The sequence below is a fragment of the Aquarana catesbeiana genome, linkage group LG05 (assembly GCF_042186555.1).
Source record: "Aquarana catesbeiana isolate 2022-GZ linkage group LG05, ASM4218655v1, whole genome shotgun sequence".
In the NCBI taxonomy this organism is placed as follows: domain Eukaryota; kingdom Metazoa; phylum Chordata; class Amphibia; order Anura; family Ranidae; genus Aquarana; species Aquarana catesbeiana.
This window is the reverse complement of record NC_133328.1, coordinates 527,140,537-527,163,100: the sequence shown is the minus strand read 5'-3', so window position 1 is coordinate 527,163,100 and position 22,564 is coordinate 527,140,537. Positions and strand designations below refer to the sequence as shown.

The 22,564-nt window shown below is 43.7% G+C and overlaps 1 protein-coding gene across 1 annotated transcript in view; it reads right to left on the bottom strand.

The window, feature by feature from the left end:
- Window positions 1-1,414: 1,414 nt before the first annotated feature.
- The window catches only part of DNAJC5B (DnaJ heat shock protein family (Hsp40) member C5 beta), a 275,293-nt gene continuing 254,143 nt past the window's right edge, over window positions 1,415-22,564 (bottom strand). Inside the window, exon 4 of the mRNA XM_073631716.1 lies at window positions 1,415-1,649. Within this exon, the coding sequence (XP_073487817.1) occupies window positions 1,555-1,649 (95 nt within the window). The 3' untranslated portion in view covers window positions 1,415-1,554. The remainder of the gene's footprint in view (window positions 1,650-22,564) is intronic.

Here is a 22,564-nt window from a genome sequence, read left to right as displayed (position 1 = left end):
GTATGCAAGACAAGTTTGAGCCAACATCCATCGGAAAAAATCCTAGGATTTTGTTGTCGGAATGTCCGATCAATGTCCGACCGTGTGTACGGGGCATAAGTCTACACACAGAAATATTTCTTAATGGAAAGCACTAACTGTTTTACAAACAGAACAGCATATTTTGCAAATGTGTTTATACGTAAAATGTCCATTTCAATATGTGAGCAATCGGTAAATGATGTCTAGGTGGACAACCTAATTTGCTTGCCAGGTTTCACATTGAACTATTTTTCTTTGTTTTTGTTTTGAATTGTTTTTGTATTTTCACTATTTCCTTCCTGCTGCTTTACCATAATGTTCCTGTGCTCTCTATTTCTTTACGCTATTCATTTAATTTGGACAAAGGTAGAACAAATATGGCAATTGGAACCCTCGATCTAAAGGGATTCAGGATTAGTAATATTTTTATTGCAAAGGTAGGATTTATCCATTGTTTAAATTAAAAGGAAAAAATTCATACTTAAATCTGGACTCCAGGCAGATAGAAAGAGGAGAGTGACATAAAGATTAGTTCATCAGTGTGCATCTTCTCCATTTACTGTCCAGTTATCAGCTTGGGGAGGGACAGGAACTGTTATGCCCTGTACACACGATCGGACATTCCGACAACAAAATCCATCAGATTATTTCCGATGGATGTTGACTCAAACTTGTCTTGTATACACACAGTCACACAAAGTTGGTCGGAAATTCTGAACGTCAAGAACGCGGTGACGTACAACACGTACAACGAGCCGAGAAAAATGAACTTCAATAGCCAGTGCGGCTCTTCTGCTTGATTCTGAGCATGCATGGCACTTTGTGCGTCGGAATTGTCTACACACGATCGGAATTTACACAAACAGATTTTGTTGTCGGAAAATTTTAGATCCAGCTCTCAAACTTTGTGTGTCGGAAATTCCGATGGAAAAAGTCTGATGGAGCCTACACACGGTCAGAATTTCCGACAACAAGCTCCGATCACACATTTTCCGTCGGAAAGTCAGATTGTGCGTACAGGGCATAAGCATTAATTAACTGCATCAGCAGGGAAACATCAAGTCTCTTGCCCTGCCAGACAGGAATGTGTTGTGTGGCAGAGCTGTGAAACTGGGACTGGATGGACAGAAACACAAGTCTTTTAGCAGGAAAAACAACTCCCATATGTATGTAATCTGTGCATTTACCAGTGTTTCAGAAGTTTAGCACTCAGTTATAACATTTCAGCAAATGCACTGGCATGACTCATTTTAAAAACAATTAATAATAAAGGATTTGCACGAAAATACATTTTATCACCATAATACATATATTTGAATTGCAATGGACGGTTTTTAATGTTTAATGCTGTGCAAAGTTATTAGAGTTTATATTTTCTACATGATCTGGTGCCCTTCACATGAGATGTCCACAACCTGATGTATGCAATTATGTACGTATACAGAAAGATCAGTATTGTGAGTTTTTCCTATTGTTATACAACTTTCTGCATGTAGGAAAGTGTCAATATAGCTGCCTCTGGCTTTCACTTGTTTATGAGTCTGTTTGGTAAGTGCGACGACTGTCTCCAATTAGCTGTGTTTTCTCATTAGCGTTTGTTGGCTGCATCACAATAGGAGTATGACCATCTAGAAAAGAAACAGAGAACATTTAAAATAGTTTCACCTGACAAAATATGATATTTTATTTGATGAAAGTATGCATTTTCAGTCCTCTCTAAACTAGCTAATAGGTAAAGCAGATCTAAACCCATTCACTTAATTATCATGTATGCTTTAGCAAGTTTCATTTAAAATTTGTTTTCACTTTTTTTAACCTTTTAAATTTTCATCTCTTATTCAATGTCTGGTGATCCTACCATGCAGGTCCTTGTTCAGGCACTTTCTGTTTCTGGAACTAGTGACACACATTGCACAGGCATAGTCCACTGCTGTTAAACTCTTCACTGCTGAGTAAAAGTCAGAGACATAGCTGATGGAATAGGTATGTTTTTTATGCTCTTTTAATTGGAGCCCGTTTTTCCTTGGCTAAATGCATGATGCATTGAGATAAAAAACCCTTCTGCCTTTACAATCACTTTAATATAATATAAAACTTTATCAATCCTATTCAATAAACTAAATACCAAATCTCCTAACACAGGCCACACACTTGAAAAAGTTCCCTAAAATCTCAAACTAAGTGTGAAAATTACAAAGCAGAAAAGGGGCAGCACTAAAATTATTATGTGAGCAGTAAATAAATATATAAACCAAACAAAATCAAAATTGTGTAATCCCCTATTATATGACACAATTATATCACAGCATTCAGAATAAACGAAATGAATGAAATACCCTTAATTATATAAGTAACAGAGTCCCTATCAGTAATGCAAGCTCCCCTTTAGCAGTCAGGGTGGTCTGAGCTCTCAAATTGCCAGAAATATAACTCTCCCCCAATTAATCATATAAAGAGAAAGAATACTCTAATACATGTGGCAAATAACATTTATAAAAATCCAAATAAAAACGAGTACATAAAAATCCAGCAGATATGACTAATATACAACTCTGCTGAGGCGACAGTACCATATTGGTGCATGAAGTTCCACCCAATACGCTTCGTCCAAATGGACAACATTAAGGCTCTTCTTACCTTTTCATTGATGGGGTAAGTAAATCTTGTGAGTGATAGCATTGCTCATGGTGGTTGGAATCATACATCAATTGAGAGTTTATTGGAGGACATTATTGATATACATGGTATTGTGGTTTAATACAATTACGTACCTGGAACTACTGTTATGATTCAAGAGAACAGTCTCACTTTTGGCACTGCAACTTTGTTTCATCTTGGTTCACAATGGATTTACATATATATATACAGTGGATATAAAAAATCCACACTCCTGTTAAAATGTCAGGATTCTGTGTCAGAAACCATGAACCAGACCGAGACAGAAGTACAGTAAAATCACACTTGTTTATTAATAAAAATAAAAAGGTAAATAGAGTATGCGTAGTCAAAGCATAGCCAAAGTCCAGTAACCGGATCGGGTAGTCAGCCAAGCCAGAGTTCAGTAACCAGATCGGGTAATCAGCCATAACCAGATCGGGTAATCAGCCAAGCCAGAGTTCAGTAACTAATTCAGGTAATCAGCCAGGCCAGAAGTCAGGGATCCAAGTAGAGGAACAGCAAGCAGGATAAGGAGCCAGAAGGGATGTCAGCAAAGCCAGTCTTTAAACAGGAATGCAGGAGATGGTTTCTTGTGATGTGACCAAGGCGAAGGCAGGAATGAAGTAAACTGGAGATCTTTAAGTAGGCGGGACCGACGAGTAGATCCACAACAGCTGGTTAACTGTGGAGAGAGATGAGAGCTGGCAATTAGCCGACTGCTGAGAGGCCAGCTCAGAGAAGGAAGAGCTGAGCCAGCCCTGACAGTACCCCCCTCCTCAATGACCCCTCCCCCTCGGAGGACCACCGCGCTTGAGGGGAAAACATCTATGGAAATTACGGAGGAGGGCAGGAGCATGTACGTCCGAGGATGAGACCCAGGAGCATTCCTCCAGACCATACCCCTTCCAATGCACCAGGTACTGTATGCGCCCACGGAACCTACGGGAGTCAACAATGGATTGTACCTCATACTCCTCATGGTTCTCAACCTGTATAGGGTGAGGACGTGGCACCGAGGTGGTAAAGCGGTTGCAGACCAACGGTTTCAATAAGGAGACATGAAACACATTTGAGATGCGCATACTAGGAGGAAGGTCCAACGCATAAGCCACATGGTTAATCCTGCAAAGGATACGGAAAGGCCCAATAAACCGAGGTGCGAACTTCAGTAAGGGAACACAAAGTCGGAGGTTGCGAGACGACAGCCAGACCTTGTCCTCAACCTGGTAGGAAGGCACAGGCAGGCGTCTGCAGTCAGCATGGAGTCTGTAGCTATCATTAGCATGACGCAAAGCCTCCTGGACTTGTGCCCAAGTGGAACGAAGACCACAGAGATGCTCCTCTCTCGGAACAAACGAGTCAGGCAACATGGCAGGTTGGAAACCATAATTCGCCAAAAACTGAGACAATCGGGAAGCAGAATTCAAGGCACTGTTGTGAGCAAACTCTACCCATGGTAATAGGTCTGACCAGTTGTTGTGATGGTCAGAAATATAGCAACGTAGAAATTGCTCCAAGGACTAATTGGCTCGTTCAGTGGCCCAATTAGACTGCGGGTGATACGCAGAGGAGAAAGCACGCTGAATACTCAGCTGTGCACAAAAGGCTCGCCAGAACTGGGACACAAACTGACTACCCCTGTCCGAGACAATCACCTTGGGTAGCCCATGTAAGCGAAAGATCTCCCGAGCAAAAATGGAAGCCAGTTCCTTAGAAGTGAGCAACTTCTTAAGTGGAATACAATGACACATCTTTGAGAACCGGTCAACCACCATGAGGATAACTGTGTTGCCTTGGGAGTTGGGCAACTCCACAATGAGATCATAGACAGGTGGGTCCAGGGCCTCTCTCCATTGGTTATGGGTTGTAGGAGGCCCACTGGAAGGTGTCGTGGAGTCTTACTCTGAGCACACATGGAACAGGCAGCTACGAAGGCAGTTACATCATCATGTAGACTAGGCCACCAGAATTGTTGGGAAATGGCCCAAATGAGTTGATTCTTCCCAGAGTGGCCAGCTGCCTTGGGAGAATGGTAAGTCTGGAGCAAGGCAGTATGGAGACACTCTGGGACAAAGCAGCGATCACAAGGTTTCTCAAGAGGAACATCGACCTGAGCAGCAAGAATTTTGTCACCCAAAATAGAAGTAAGAGTGGTGCGAACCGTAGCCAGAATACGATCAGGAGGAATCATAGGAACTGGAACCAACCCCAACTTGGAAGTGGAGGGAAATTGTCATGACAAGGCGTCAGCCCTTACATTCCTTGTACCGGGTAAGAATGAGACAATGTAATTGAAACTTGACAAGAAAAGAGCCCATCGCGCCTTTCTGGGAGAGAGGCATTTAGCCTCAGACAAGAATGTGAGAGTCTTATGGTCAGTAAGAATGAGAACCGGCACAGTGGTACCTTCGAGGTAATATCGCCATTCTTTCAGGGCTAAAATGATTGCCAACAGCTCTCTGTCACCAATCTCGTAATTGCACTCGGCAGGTGACAATTTCTTGCAAAAGTAGCCACAAGAATGCATAGCACTCTTAGAGGTAGGACGTTGAGAAAGAAGGGCGCCAACACCAGTTTCAGAAGCATCAACCTCAAGGATAAAAGGTAACATAGGATCAGGATGTGCCAACACAGGAGCAGAAACAAAGGCAGCCTTGAGACTTTCAAAGGCCTTAATGGACTCCGGAGACCAAATCTGTGGGTTACCGTTCTTTCTGTTCATATTGGTCAGAGGCTTGACCAGAGACGAGAAGTTACAAATAAACTTCTGATAATAGTTGGCAAAACCCAGGAAACGCTGCAGAGGATGTAACCCCATGGGTCGAGGCAACTGTAGGACTGCCGAAAGTTTCTCTGGGTCCATTGAAAAACCAGCAGTGGAAATGACATAGCCCAGGAATTTAACCTGTTCCCAATGGATCTCACACTTCTCCAGTTTACAATAGAGATTGTTCTCTCTTAACTTCTGAAGCACACGACAGACATCTGTGTGGTGGCTCTCCAGGGACTTGGAAAATATGAGGATATCATCGAGATAAACCACCACACATAACTGCAACAAATCTTGGAGTACATCATTAATAAATTCCTGGAAAATTGCCGGGGCATTACAAAGGCTAAAAGGCATTACAAGATACTCATAATGGCCCGTTCTGGTATTAAACTCAGTTTTCCACTCGTCGCCCTCCTTAATCCTCATGAGATTGTAAGCCCCTCTCAGATCAAGCTTAGTGAAAACCGTTGCTCCCTTGAGGCGGTCACATAACTCTGTAATCAACGGGAGCAGGTAGGCATTCTTAATCGCAAAATGATTGAGACCCCTATAATCAATACAAGGTCTCAGTTTACCGCTCCTCTTCTTAACAAAGAAGAAACCAGCACCAGCAGGAGATGAGGATTTGTGGATGAAATCCGTCTGCAACATACTCCTCCATGGCTTTATCCTCCAAGACCGACAAAGGGTAAACCCGGCCACAAGGGGGCGTGGTACCAGGTTTAAGGTCAATTGCGCAATCATATGGTCGGTGTGGAGGCAAACTACCGGCATGACCTTTGTCGAAGACATCGCTAAAACACAGTACTCTTCTGGCAGGGAGGAGAGTGAAGAGGTACACAGGACCTTGGCTACCTTCCGGAAGCATGTTTCACTGCATTGTGGTGACCAGGAGAGAATCTCAGCACGGAGCCAATCAAAAGAGGGGTTGTGCCTCTGTAACCAAGCACAACCAATAACCAGCAGAAACTTAGGAGAGGAAATCACTTGGAATTGGATTATCTCGTGGTGAAGAGCCACTACAGCCATGGACAACAGAACCATCTCATGAGTCACATGGGCAGGCTGTAGTGGTCTCCCATCAAGAGCCTCAATGGCAAATGGAGTGTCACGCACCTGCAGTGGAATCGAGTGCTTTGATACAAAGGCAGCATCAATGAACAGGCCTGCAGCCCCAGAGTCAATTAGAGCCTGTATCTCAATAGACAGGTGACCGAAACCAGGGGCTTATCCTTCTGGATAACTGGGGACGACAACACCACCTAAGGTCTGTCCATGACAGGACCTCAAGGTTTGGGTGTTCCCAGGATGGGTAGGACAAGACTTCAAAAAGTGAACTGCCCGGCCACAATAAAGGCACAATCTCTCCCTCCTCCTAAAGGTTCTCTCATCCGCAGAGAGACGCGTGAAGCCCAAGTGTATGGGTTCATCTTCACTGACCGACGCAGTACCAGGAGGCATGGGAGGTGAGGGAGGCACGGGTGGGACTACAAAGATCTGAGGCAAACGTACAGAAGGCTTGCGCAAGCGCTCCTTAAAAGAAAGTCGTTCTCTGAGTCTGGAGTCAATGAGGATGGCAAACGAGATCAAGCTCTCCAGCTCAGTGGGTAAATCTCGGGCTGCTATCTCATCCTTGATGGAATCCGAGAGACCATGAGAAAAAGCAGCCATGAGGCCCTCATTGTTCCAAGCAACCTCTGCTGCCAGAGTACAGAATTCAATGGCGTAGTCGGCAGTCAAAGTCGTAGTCGTACTCTGTTTGATGGACATGAGGCACTTGGCAGCAGAAGCGGAGTGTGCAGAAATGTCAAATACCCTTTTAAAAGGAGGCCACAAACTCAGGGTAACTCAAGACAACAGGTTTTTGAGTCTCTCCTGGAAGGGTTATCGCCGGGCCAAGGCTCTCTCAGAAAGCAAAGATATCACAAACCCTACTTTGCTTCTGTCTGTGGGAAATGCCTGGGGCAGCATCTCAATGTATATCTCAACTTGGTTGAGAAACCCTCTGCATTGAACTGGATCGCCCCCAAATCGATGGGGAAACGGGACGGAACCAGACATACCTCTTACAGAGGTAATACTCAAGGCGGGTGCCTGCACAGAGACTGGCGCAGTAGCAGGGATGGCCTGCAACTCAGGTTGTACTGGAGTAACCACAGTGGGGGATTCCAGATGAGCTGTGCGACTCAAGAGCGTTTGTAACGCCATGGCAAACTGATCCATGCGGTGATCTTGCTCATCCAATCTAGAAAAAATATTACCAACAAGTGGATTGACTGTATCTTCTGAATTCATGGCCTTCGCCTACTGTCAGAAACCATGAACCAGACAGAGACAGAAGTACAGTAAAATCACACTTGTTTATTAATAAAAATAAAAAGGTAAATAGAGAAAGCGTAGTCAAAGCATAGCCAGAGTCCAGTAACCGGATCGAGTAGTCAGCCAAGCCAGAGTTCAGTAACCAGATCGGGTAATCAGCCAAGCCAGAGTTCAGTAACCAGATCGGGTAATCAGCCAGGCCAGAAGTCAGGGATCCAAGTAGAGGAACAGCAAGCAGGATAAGGATCCAGAAGGGATGTCAGCAAAGCCAGTCTTTAAACAGGAATGCAGGAGATGGTTTCTTGTGATGTGGCCAAGGCAAAGGCAGGAATGAAGTGAGCTGGAGATCTTTAAGTAGGCGGGACTGACAAACAGATCCACAACAGCTGGTTAACTGTGGAGAGAGATGAGAGCTGGCAATTAGCGGACAGTTGAGCGGCCAGCTCAGAGAAGGAAGGGCTGAGCCCTGACATTCTGTAATGTAAAAAAAAGAGACAAAGATAAATCATTTCAGAACTTTTTCCACCTTTAATGTGACCTATAAACTGTACAACTGAAAAACAAACTGAAATTTTTTAGGTGGAGGGAATAAAAAATAAAATAATATGGTTGCATACTTGTGCACACCCTTAAGCTCATACTTTGTTGGATCACCTTTTGATTTTATTACAACAGTCAGTTTTTTGGGGTATGAGTCTATCCGCATGGCATATCTTGACTTGGCAATATTTGCCCTCTCTTCTTTGCAAAAACACTCTATATCTGTCAGATTGCGAGGCCATCTCCTGTGCACAACCCTCTTCAGATCACCCCACAGATTTTCAATGGGATTCAGGTCTGGGCTCTGGCTGGGCCATTCCAAAACTTGCATCTTCTTCTGGTGAAGCCATTTCTTTGTCGATTTGGATGTATTATTTGGGTCATTGTCATGCTGAAAGATGAAGTTCCATATTCAGCTTTCTAGCAGAAGCCTGAAGGTTTTGTGCCAATATTGACTGGTATTTGGAACTGTTCATAATTCCCTCTACCTTGACTAAGGCCACTGTTCCAGCTGAAGAAAAACAGCCTCAAAGCATGATGCTGCCTCCACCATGCTTCAATGTGGGTATGGTGTTTTTTTGGTGATGTGCAGTGTTGTTTTTGCACCAAACGTATCTTTTGGAATTATGGCCAAAAAGTTCAACCTTGGTTTCATCAGAACATAACACATTTTCAAACATGTTTTTGGGAGACTTCAGATGTGTTTTTGCAATATTTAGCATGAAAATGCGGCTGTTATCTTAAAAAATATGGTACCCGCAATTCTTCCCCACACATCAGAAGAGTACCAGCAAGTTGCATACAGCATGTATGAAGACGACAGCTACTCCCACCTATGCACAGGGCCGCTGATGGAAATCATGGGGCCCCGTACAGTCTAACTGAGTGGGCCCCCTTCAGCCCCACCCCTGGTCCTGCCCCTGGTCCCTCCTTCAGCCCCACCCCTAGCCCCTTACAGGCTTTCAGTGGCTGCAGGAGGAAACTGGAGAGATCGGTTCCTCTAGATCAGTATTTCTCAACACTGTACCAGTCATGGCGAAATATATTGCTTCTTCACTGCCTGTCAACTGCCTCTGAAAAGTGATCTGAGCCTGAATTGCTTTTCAGAGGAATGGTATTTTCTCATTGGTATTATGAAACCCGCTCTAAAAAAAATCAGTTCTGATTGTACAGAAAAAGGGCGTCAGGTTTAAAAGTAACGTGTGTATACACACACACACGCATGTAAACACACATGTATGCACACACACACACACATATACATACACACACACAAACATCCACACACAGACACACCTCTTAAACAGTAGCTGTCTGCTAAGGGGGGACCTGCAGTTACACATGGCACATGGCATGAGACTAGATTTACATAGCAGCAGGCAACTTTTTTTGGGGAACAAGGGGACAAAAATGACAGATTTCTGGCCATGCTTTCTCAACAGAATAGGCCCCTCGCTTCTACTATATATCCAAAATCCGTGCATTTGAAGGGTCTATGGTCTCCTCTCCTGAGGGATAATGTGAGAATTTACCATCTAATATAGTCAGTTATATGCCTCTTCTTCTCTGCCTCCTGATTTTGAACACATGCATAAAAACATATATAGATTGCTTTTTAAAAAATTGGCAGCAGCAGCAGTACTGTACCTTCACTCTCCATGCTGCTTACTGCACTGTAGGGGGAGGCAGAGAGCACACACTGCAAGACACTTCTCCCTCGCTTTCACTTTCAGTGTAAACAGTGACATTGAGCTCCTGCACTGCCGATTTACACACCAGCTGAGTATCGGTCAGCCAGCTCTCTAACAATTCAGGAATGGGGGAGGGGGGGCACAAGGGTCGCCTGCAGCATGGGGCCCAGTCGCAATGGCTACTTCTGTGTCTCGTATACCACTGCCATGAGTGGAGGGAGATGAATCACTCCGCCAGGGAAAGGAATATGTTGGCTGTGACTTGAGCCAGCATGCGGAGCGGACGCGGAAGTGACATGCACCCAAAATAGAAAAAATAGTCCCTCCCACACATTCACAAGAACATCAATACAATGGTACTCAGAAAGTAGAAAAAACCCACAGATAAGTTGAAGCAGAGGCGCGGGGGGGGGGTGCTGGCTGGAGAAGGACTTTTTTTTTTTTTATCCTGCATCCTTTTATACTCTGATTGCCAGGCCCCCCTGCTGGCCGGGCCCTGTACAACAGGGCCAGTTGTACTGGCTTATCAGCGGCCCTGCCTATGCATTTCATAATTTTGACTTCCTCAGGAGGTCAGGAGCATGGGAAACAGCAGACTCTTCATATGCTCAAACAATTGAACTCTATATGCTCAACAGACACCAGACTATGTTAATTACCAGGGACCCTAGTATGCATTAGCAACTTGCACTAGCAAGTGCTAGTGCATATGCATTATAGCCATAAACAGCTATGTAATATGTCATCATAGTGGCCCCTAGAGAAAACAATATTTAATATAGCTAACCATCATTATGGCATAAGAATTACCTTATGACAAAAATCAACAGATAAAAATGTGATAATGCGTGGCAGCAAATTCAGTAAGAAATCATACATGCAGAGACATATATATGCAGTGGATATAAAAAGTCTACACACCCCTCTTAAATTGTCAGGTTTTTGTGATGTAAAAAAAATGAGACAAAGATAAATAATAATTTCAGAACTTTTCCCACCTTTAATGTGACCTATAAACTGTACAACTCAATTGAAAAACAAACAAATCTTTTAGGGTTGGGAAGCAAAAATAAAAAACTAAAATAATATGGTTGCATAAGTGTGCACACCCTCTTATAACTAGGGATGTAGCTGTGTTCAGATTTAAGCAATCGCATTGAAACTCATGTTAAATAGGAGTCAGTAGACACCTGCCACCATTAAAGTGCCTCTGATTAACCCCAAATAAAGTTCAGCAGTTCTAGTAGGTATTTTCTGACATTTTCTTAGTTGCATCCTACAGCAAAAGCCATGGGCTGCAGAGAGCTTCCAAAGCATCAGAGGGATCTCATTGTTAAAAGGTATCAGTCAGGAGAAGGGTACAAAAGAATTTCCAAGGCATTAGATATACCATGGAACACAGCGAAGGCAGTCATCGTCAAGTGGAGAAAATATGGCACAACAGTGATATTACCAAGAACTGGACGTCCCTCCAAAATTGATGAAAAGACGAGAAGAAAACTGGTCAGGGAGGCTGCCAAGAGGCCTACAGCAACATTAAAGGAGCTGCAGGAATATCTGGAAATTACTGACTGTGTGGTACATGTGACAACAATCGCCCATATTCTTCATATGTCTCGGCTATGGGGTAGAATGGCAAGACAGAAGCCTTTTCTCATGAAGAAAGCATCCAGGCTTGGCTAAATTTTGCTAAAACACATCCGAAGTCTCCCAAAAGTATGTGGGAAAATGTGTTATGGTCTGATGAAACCAAGGTTGAACTTTTTGGCCATAATTCCAAAAGATATGTGTGGCACAAAACAACACTGCACATCACCAAAAGAACACCATACCCACAGTGAAGCATGGTGGTGGCAGCATCATGCTTTGGGGTTGGTTTTCTTCAGCTGGAACAGGGGCCTTAGTCAAGGTAGAGGGAATTATAAACAGTTCCAAATACCAGTCAATATTGGCACAAAACCTTCAGGCTTCTGCTAGAAAGCTGAACATAAAGAGGAACTTAATCTTTCAGCATGAAAACGACCCAAAGCATAAATCCAAATCAACAAAGGAATGGCTTCACCAGAAGAAGATTACAGTTTTGGAATGGGCAGAGCCCCGACCTGAATCCCATTGAAAATTTGTTGGGTGATCTGAAGGGGGCTGTGCACAGGAAATGCCCTTGCAATCTGACAGATTTGGAGTGTTTTTGCAAAGAAGAGAGGGCAAATATTGTCAAGATGTGCCATGCCGGTAGACTCATACCCAAAAAAGACTGAGTGCTGTAGTAAAATCAAAAGGGTCTTCAAACAAGTATTCATTTAAGGGTGTGAACACTTATGCAACCATATTATTTTATTTTTTCATTTTTTCTTCCTTCCACCTAAAAGATTTCAGTTTGTTTTTCAACTGAGTTGTACAGTTTATTGGTCACATTAAAGGTGGGATAAGTTCTGAGATTATTTATCTTTGTCTCATTTTTTTACATCACAGAAACATGACATTTTAACAGGGGTGTGTAGACTTTTTATATCCACTGTATGTAGCCAGGTGCAGGCGTACAACAATATGGAGAAGGAGGCTTTGGGGTTGATTTACTAAAGGCAAATCCACTGTGCACTATAAGTGCACTGCAAGTGCATTTGGAAGTGCACTTGGAAGTGCAGTCACTGTAGATTTGAGGGGAGGATCTGAAATGAGGGGAAGCTCTGCTAATTTCTATCATCCAATCATGTGGAAGCAAAAATGCTGTTTTTTGTTTTCCTTGCATGTTCTCTTCAGATCTGCAGCGACTGCACTTCCAAGTGCACTTGCAATGCACTTGTAGTGCACAATGGATTTCCCTTTAGTAAAAAAAAAAACATTGCCATTTATTCTTCTCTCCCTCAGCTGAAGTACTAATGCAGAGTGTTGAGAATCCTGGGAGTTGTAGTTTGAGACAGCAGCCATATAATGAGATGACTTCTTACAATACAAATCTCAGTAGGCACTGTGCAGTAGAAGGGAAGGAATATAGAAATGATTGTTTATTAAATAGTCCAGGAAGGTTCTTCCTCTTGATACAGAGAGAGTGCGTGAGTGAGTGAGTGATTGAGAGAGTGAGAGTGAGAGTGAGTGAAGCTCTGTCTGGATATTCATCTGGCAGCAGGATATCATACCAGCAGAGACCTGAACCTGAGACTGGGAGTGAGGACACCTGGGGGCAGCACAGCACCTGCACCACTGCTGCAGGGTAACTGGAGTGTCCATTCACCCTCTGCTTCTCATCGCTGATCACCAGAGGCTTTCGGGAGAGAACAAAGCATGCTTCCCTTTCTATAGCAGCATCCTGGGAACTGGTGACAGAGCTATTTGCCCATCACAGATACTGCTAGAAGGGACTGAGCGACTGAGAACAGGACACCAAGTGTAACCAATCCATACTGCAACCATACTACATTCTATATTGCACTTATTCCAAACCTAGACTTCGCTTATACCAAGCCTATACAGCATTATACTGAACCTTTACCACATCTGAACTACATCTATCTTGCACCTGTGCTGAGACTATACCATATCTATACTGTACCTATATTGCATGCATGTTTACTGAGACTGTCTTTTAATGCAAAGATGCTTTTATAGGGTACCAAAGATAGCCAGGTCTCAAAAGGACCGCCTCTTCCGTAATAATTACTCTGCAAGCCCCCTTTGTTCCCCTGCCCTCTCCGCTTCCATCCTCCTTTTCTTTTGGACAGCGCTCTGGCAGTACAGTTCCAACACTCGGTAGATTAAACTTTACTACTACCCACTGCTTCAGTTAAGGTGGCTTTGCTACTACTGTTTATGCTGATCTGGACACCAAATGTCATCTTATAACATCTTACACCTAGTCCTTTCTGGTAATCACTTTGTATGCCAAATTGTATTATCACTGTTAATCCATTTTATGCTTGCCTCGTTATAAGCCATATTGGGGGACAAAATATTATGTTAGCCTTTACTACTTGGTTTTGTGCCTTTTTTCCTTGATATAGCACTACTATTGGGTACTAAGCATTACTTTCAGTGATTCCCTGTGATATTGTATTTTTGAACACTCAACCTGGTACGTCAAAGGGGCTGAGTTTCTTGAGAAGGTCAAGGTAAAGAACAGAGGACCCATTATATCCAACGGCTCTTACAGGGGGTAGTGCTACTTATAATGTTACACAGAGTCATATAAAATACACAGTGATAAAATACAGTAATACACAGTACAATACATACTGTAACATATACCGTATTTATCAGCGTATAACACGCACTTTTTTCCCCTTAAAATGAGGGGAAAATCGTGGGTACGTGTTATACGCCGATCCCCTGCGATCCCCCGCTGACTGTGAGCGGAGCGATCGCCGGCTGCCGATATACAGAGGTTTTAAAATGGCGCCGCAGGTGCAGAGATACATAGAGCCGTGACTCGGCTCTAATCGGCGGCTCTCGGCCACTTTCGGCTCCACTCGAAGTCCTGCCCGGGATGGGCGTGACTGTAAGCGGGGCCGAGCGCCGCCCATATACAGGTAGCCAAGTGTACTCGGCTAGGTCCGGCTAGCTCCACTCAGTCACGCCCAGTACCGCCCTATGATGGACACAGGGACTGGGCATGACTGAGTGGAGCTAGCCGAACCTAGACGAGTACACTCGGCTATCTGTATATGGTCGGCGCTCAGCTCCGCTCACAGTCACGCCCATCCCGGGCGGGAGTACGAGTGGAGCCGAAAGTGGCCGATTTACAGCTCTATGTATCTCGTCCCCGGCGGCGCCATTTTCAAACTGCAATGACACTGACAAGTCACTGCAGTTTAACTGCAGCCTGGGCAAGGCTGCAAATGGACACAGACAAAGCTGCAGATAGGCACTGACAAAGCTGCAAGGCTGCAAATGGACACTGATAAGGCTGCAAATGACTGCAAGGCTGCAAGGCTGCAAATGACACCAACGCTGCAAGGCTGCAAATGACACCAAGGCTGCAAATGACACCAAGGCTGTAAATGACTGCAAATGACACTGGACAAGCATGCAGATGGACGCTGTGCAAGGCTGCATTGATGGGCATTTAAATGTAAGTTTTTTTTCCTTAAAACATTTTTTTCCTTAAAATTCCCTCCTAAACTTGGGGTGTGTGTTATACGCCGGCGCGTATTATACGCCGATAAATACGGTAGGTATAAACACAGCACCACAATATTTTAAACCTCATAGAGCTTAGAGACTATAGTTGATAAATCCATAAAGTCACATTTTTATCTCCCCAATGAAATTTGAACTCCACCAATTGTGAAACACCCTATCAAAGCCACAGAACTTCAGACCTATAGCGTTCCTTCTATGGCATTGTCTAAAGTAGTGGTCTCCAAACAGCGGCCCGGGTGCCAGATGCAGCCCTTTGCTTGCCCTTATATGGCCCTTGGGGCACTATTTTCATCTGCTAATACCAACAATGGGGCATAATTTCCCCCCACTGACATCAATGAAGGGGCAGAGTTCCTTCCAATGACAAACATAGAACAGAACTCCTCCCAATGACACCAACAATGGGGCCCAATGACGCCAAAGATGGGGCCATAGTCTGGTTCCACTTAAATCTGAACAACAGTAAAGTGGCCCTTTGTTTAGAAAGTTTGGAGACCCCTGGTCTAAAGACCATTTTTTTCTTTTTTTGAGGTAACATATAGTCTAGTATAAACTTAGCGGAATTAAAATGGGTAATCATTTTACACACAACGTGCATGACATCATCATGCACACTGTATGTGAAATGCTGGTGCTCTACTGGTCTGTGAGAAGAAATTATGAGGTCCATGTTTTGTAAGATAGCGGCTACATTTTAACCATTTTCCAACCGCTCTATAGCCGAAAGATGGCTACAGTGTGGTCATCCAGTTCTGGCAAGGTGTCTATTCACATCCTCCCAGAACCCTGCCCCCCCCCCCCCCCCCCCGAGACGATCAGCTGTGTTCAATCACAGCTGATCCTATGTAAACAAATGCCGGTAATCATAACTGGCTATCCTGTGACAGCACAATGATTATCAGTGCAGCCACATCAGTGCCAATCAGTGTCCATCAGTGCAGCATATCAGTGCCCATCAGTGCCACCTTATCAGTGCAGCCTTATCAGTGCCTCCTCAGCAGTGCAGCTTATCTGTGTCCATCAGTGCAGCCTCAGTGCCCATCAGTGCAGCCTTATCATCACACATAAGTGTAGAAAAAAAATTACTTGTTTGCTAAGTTTTTTAGCAAAAAAAAACAGTGGTGATTAAATACCACTAAACGAAAGCTCTGTCTCCAAAAAATTATAAAAATGTCATATGGGTACAGTGTTGCATGACCACGCAATTGTCAAAGTGCGATAGTACTGAAAGCTGAAAATTGGCCTGGGCAGGAAGGGGGTGAAAGTGCCCAGTAGGCAAGTGGTTAATGCTGGTCGATGTCCAGTGCAGCACATACACTCTAAGAATGAGAGATTGTTTACCTTATGTGGTTCCAAGAGTTTTTGTTAAAAGCGATATTATAGCTGATTCCTTCTGGAACGACACTCCGCTCTCTCAACAATAGTGGGCTTCTGCCCCCTGGTAGGATTGCAGTGTCTGTAGGTTGCTGAGAGCACTATTGTTGGCTTTTTGCTCCTACAACCTGGTCGGAGGGGATGGGGGCGGTGAGGTTCGATTGGCTGTTTCACTGGCTGTGAATGGGTGTGTGTGTGTGTGTGTGTGTGTATGGATGTATTGCAAGATGAATGTATCTCCACTGCTTATTGCGCTATGACTTACTGTAGTTGGGCCCTATGTGGTCCACATATATTACCCTGCTATACCTTTTGTTTAAGTCTTCCTACGTTGAGGAACCTGGGTTTACAATACTTAGTTATTACTAGTTAGCCCTGTTCGGCTACTGTTTATGTAATGCGATTTATTCATGAGATGTACCCATTTACGTGTGCCTGTATACTAATTTTTTTACAGAAAATCAATAAATAATTATTTTTTAAAAAAAAGCGATATTATCCTATATGAGCTTCTGCTTTGTTTGAGTGGCTTATGTTTGGTTGGGAAGGAAGCCTATAAAAGGATAATTATTTGTCTACTAATAAATATGAACCTTGTGTTTGTTTACATATCTGAAAAAATAAACAAGTCATGAGCTACCAAACAATATATTTGATATTTTGATCTACTGTAATTTCTCCATATACTGTACATCCAATTGGATTATATTCCATACGCCTTTTGGGAGAAGTCTGACTTAATGGAGCAATAATGACGTAATGGAGCAACTGTTTTCCTACTGAGAAAGCACGATTCACAATTGCGAACTAAAGTTTCTATTTATTTGTCTACAGCAGGCCTCCACCCTGCTTCTCCTCAAAGTTGTTTTTTTCATACCACACCTAAATGACCTTCATGAGCCTTTTTTAGAACTGATTGTTTCAGTGCAGATGGGATTTGACATTTATGGTAACACAGTGACAGAGTTTAGAATATACACTATATTACCAAAAGTTTTGGGATGTCTGCCTTTACACGCAAATGAACTTTAATTGCATCCCAGTCTTAGTCCGTAGGGTTCAATATTGAGTTGGCCCTTGGACCTTGCTTTGTGCACTGGTTCAAATCATTTTGTGGAGGGGGGGTTATGATGTGGGGTTGTTTTTCAGGTGTTGGGCTTGGCCCCTTAGTTCCAGTGACATGAAATAAATTATAAATTATTTGTTTGGGTACAGTGTTGCATGACTGAGTAATTGTCATTTAATGTGAGGGAGCACTAAAAGCTAAAAATTGGTCTGGCCAGGAAGGGGGTGAAAGTGCCTTTATTGAAGTGGTTAAGGGGAACCCTATGACAGAATTAACAAAAAAAAAGGCGCGAGGTCCCCCCCAAAACCCATACCAGGCCCTTTGGGTCTGGTATAGATTTTAAGGGGAACTCCACGCCAAAATGTAAAAATAAATAAAAATTGCGTGGGGCCCTCCAAAATCCATACCAGACCCTTATCCGAGCATGCCCCCACCTCCTGAACCATACCAGGTCACTTGTCCTCAACATGGAGAGGGTGCTTTGGGTGCCCCCCAAAGCACCTTGTTCCCATGTTGATGGGGACAAGGACCTCTTCCCGACAACCCTGGGCTGTGGTTGTCTGGGTCTGTGAGCGGGGAGCTTATCAGAATCTGGAAGCCCCCCTTTAACAAGGGGCCCCAGATCCCTATGTGAATAGGTATCAGGAACGTCGTACCTCTACCCATTCACGAAAAAAGTGTCAAAAAGTAATAACCACAGGAAACAGTTTTTGACAATTCCTTTATTAAAAAAGAAAAAAAAAAAAAGTGTCCCTTGATATACATCCATTGTCAATCACGATGCCCGCTGACCTGAAAAATTTAAAAAAATCAAAACACTTTCGCCTCTTGGAAGGCCACTGGCTGTCTGCCTCCTCTCTGCTTTGACAGCTCTTATAGATGCAAGGGGCAGAGCCACCCGCCTATGTCACCCGGTCGCACCGCTCCCTTCTGACATCTCAAAAAAGGAAAAGAAAGGCGCCTCTAAGTGCAGTATGTAAAATTTAATAGAGTGCACAAAGGGTTAAAAGCACTTACAAGATTGTTAAGTGTTAAAAGACATGATAAAATCAGGAGTCCTCATCTGTGGCATGTGTCCATCCTCAGCACGGTGGTAGAGAGCCGTGTAGAGCCGTCCAGCAGCTGTAAAGCGTTCTCATGCGTGTTGAAAAGAGGAGGCAGCAGGGAAGCCTGTATTCACTGCGGGACACACAAGGCTGATGGTGTCAGTGTAGAGAAGGGGGTGGTAACGCGTTTCGGAGCATGTGCGGCTCCTTCGTCAGACCTACGCCCACACTCCTCCAGCTGGCTTATAAATGGTGAGGGGGAGGAGCAAGGGGAGGAGTGTGGGCAGATACTAAATACACAATGATAAGGGAAGTGACAGATGTATTATGAGGAAGGCCAAGATGACCGTGCACTCGCAAAATGGATTATTAACGTCAGTGCTATATACAATGAAGTCCTGAAGGAATTTGAAACAGGGGTACAGGGCACAGATGTCAGTGGTTAAATTAACAATAATAAATAAATAAATATACAAACATAAGGTTGACATTGAATTAATATACAGGTGTGTTACATGGTCAGGCCGGGTGTCTATATGAATGTGTTATAAAGGCGGCCGGGCATTTGTACACATGCAAATAGGGTCGTAAGTCTAATGTTGAGTTGACAATGAATAAATCTACAGCCATGTTACAAGGGCGGCCAGGCGTATATACACATGTGTATGGAACACATAGTTCATAAACATTGGCCAATACTACTGCAGGATCCCCATCTCAAAGACAGTATACCAAATAAACCTAAATTTTCATATAGGAAAGCACCTAACATTAAGGGAAAGATTGCCCCAAGCAAACTCAAAAAGAAAACAAATACGTCATCTTCACTCCAACTCTTTTTTATGATTGGGACAGTATACCAAATAAACCTAAATAAACCTAAATTTTCATATAGGAAAGCACCTAACATTAAGGGAAAGATTGCCCCAAGCAAACTCAAAAAGAAAACAAATACGTCATCTTCACTCCAACTCTTTTTTATGATTGGGATGTATCAATGCCGCAAACCCCTTTGCCTTACATGCAGTTTTGTACAACATGGTCAAAAAACATTCACGATTAAAAATAAAACATACAAAATTTCAGAATTCTACACCTGTTCTACAGACCATGTAGTATACTGCCTGACCTGCCCCTGCAGCCTCCACTATGTAGGTCGAACTATACGCCCCCTACGCCAGCGTTTTGGAGAGCACCGCCGATTCATCGAGGCCGGTAAAGACCATCATAGCGTCCCACGACATTTCACCCAACATCACCCTAAATCTACCGTAGGCCTAAAAGTATGGATCATCGAATCCATACCAGCCACTCTCCCTGCGGCAGAGAGATTTAAACGTCTCTGCCAACGGGAGACTTATTGGATATACGCTCTTGACGTACTTTCGCCTGGAGGTATCAATGAAGAATTGGAAATTAGCACCTTACTCTAGATGATACCACATTTAACATACAGACTGTAAGATTATGGTTCATTTATCATTCATCCCTCCTTATTATCATATCCATACGTCATGGTGTTTGCCTGTTATACATGTACATATCTGCCAACTGTCACAATCAAATACTATTTGTAGAGCATCCATTACATCTTATTACCTATTCCTATAAGTTAATTCCTTATAGTAGATTTGTGACCTTATTTGCGGGTGTGTAAATGCCCGGCCGCCCCTGTAACACACTCGCATACTTATTTACAGTCTATTATTATCTATTATTATCTATTATCGTCAGAGTATTGCTACAGGCATAATCTGCACTATTTGTATAAGTATCCACCACCTCCTATTATCCCTCTGTAGTTTTTTTTTTTTTTTTTTTTTATCCCCTTACAACAGATGCCTGGCCGCCCCTGTAACACAGGTGTATAGCTCCCCAGCTGTCCTTGTAACATGGCTACATATTTATTATTTATTCATTGTTAATTCAACATTAGATTTACGACCTTATTTGCATGTGTACAAACGCCCGGCTGCCTTTGTAACACGTGCACATAGATGCCTGGCTGCCCCGGTAACACATGTGTATATACGCCTGGCCGCCCTTGTAACATGGCTGTAGATTTATTCATTGTCAACTCAACATTAGACTTACGACCCTATTTGCATGTGTACAAATGCCCGGCCGCCTTTATAACACATTCATATAGACACCCGGCCGACCATGTAACACACCTGTATATTAATTCAATGTCAACCTTATGTTTGTATATTTATTTATTTATTATTGTTAATTTAACCACTCACATCTGTGCCCTGTACCCCTGTTTCAAATTTCTTCAGGACTTCATTGTATATAGCACTGACGTTAATAATCCATTTTGCGAGTGCACGGTCGTCTTGGCCGTCCTCATAATACATCTGTCACTTCCCTTATCATTGTGTATTTAGTATCTGCCCACACTCCTCCCCTTGCTCCTCCCCCTCACCATTTATAAGCCAGCTGGAGGAGTGTGGGCGTAGGTCTGACGAAGGAGCCGCACATGCTCCGAAACGCGTTACCACCCCCTTCTCTACACTGACACCATCAGCCTTGTGTGTCCCGCAGTGAATACAGGCTTCCCTGCTGCCTCCTCTTTTCAACACGCATGAGAACGCTTTACAGCTGCTGGACGGCTCTACACGGCTCTCTACCACCGTGCTGAGGATGGACACATGCCACAGATGAGGACTCCTGATTTTATCATGTCTTTTAACACTCAACAATCTTGTAAGTGCTTTTAACCCTTTGTGCACTCTATTAAATTTTACATACTGCACTTAGAGGCGCCTTTCTTTTCCTTTTTTATATCTTCAGAGTTGCTTCTCCTCTAACCAAAGTGCTGCCAGAAGTGCCACCTCATCACTATCATCCCTCTGACCAGCTACCCACCTCCACCAGAGCGCCCTTATCACCTCTCTGTTTTAACCCTTCTGACATCTCGTTGCCTATATAAGAACTGTCAAAGCAGAGAGAAGTCTGACAGGCGGTGGCCTCCCAAGAGATGAAAGCGTTTTGATTATTTTCTATTTTTCGGGTCGCCGGGCATCGTGATTGATGGTGTCAAAAACTGTTTCCTGTTTGTCTTAGCCTCTTTGCCTTTTGACACTTTTTCGGTGAATGGGTATGGGTATGATGCACCTGATACCTATTCACATGGGGGGAATCAGGATCTGGGGGACCCCTTGTCGAAAAGAGATCCTTATCCAAAACAACTTGGGGACAAGGTGCTTTGGGGTGGGGGGGCGTAGAGCCCCCCTGCCCCAAAGCACCCACCCCCCATGTTGAGGGCATGTGGCCTGGTATGGTTCAGGAGGATGGGGCGCTCAATCTCCCCCATCCTTTTCCTGACCTGCCAGGCTACATGCTTGGATAAGAGTCTGGTATGGATTTTGGGGGGACCCTACGCTAGTTTTTTTTTTTTTTCCATTTTTTCATCTGTAATACATAATATATTACTGCCGCAAGCAAGTTTGCATTAAATTTTTTTCCTTTAGAAATGTAATAATTGCTGCAGCAGGCTCTATACATGCTCTATACATCGTACAGATGTGCCACTTTACAGGCAGACTAAGGGGACCCCCAGGCACTATTTTTAAAGGAATTTTTCATTTTATTGTTTCACTTTAAGCATCATTAAAATTACTGATCCTTTAAAAAAAAAAAAAAATGTTGCATTGATACATGTCTCCCAGGGCAGTACCCAGGTCCCCGTACACTTTTTAAGGCAATAACTTAAGCATATAAGCCTTTAACCATGTGCCTCCCTTCCGTCAAATGACAGAGGTACGGTGCGGCTCTCGTTCTGGGTGGACATCATATGACGGCGCACCCGAGCGGCCGCTCCCGCGCCAATTGCGGCTGCACCGTGTTGCTAGGACACAGCGCAACCCCGATCTCTGTAAAGAGCCTCTGATGCTGCTCTTTAACCATGTCATCGGCTGTGTCCAATCACAGTTGG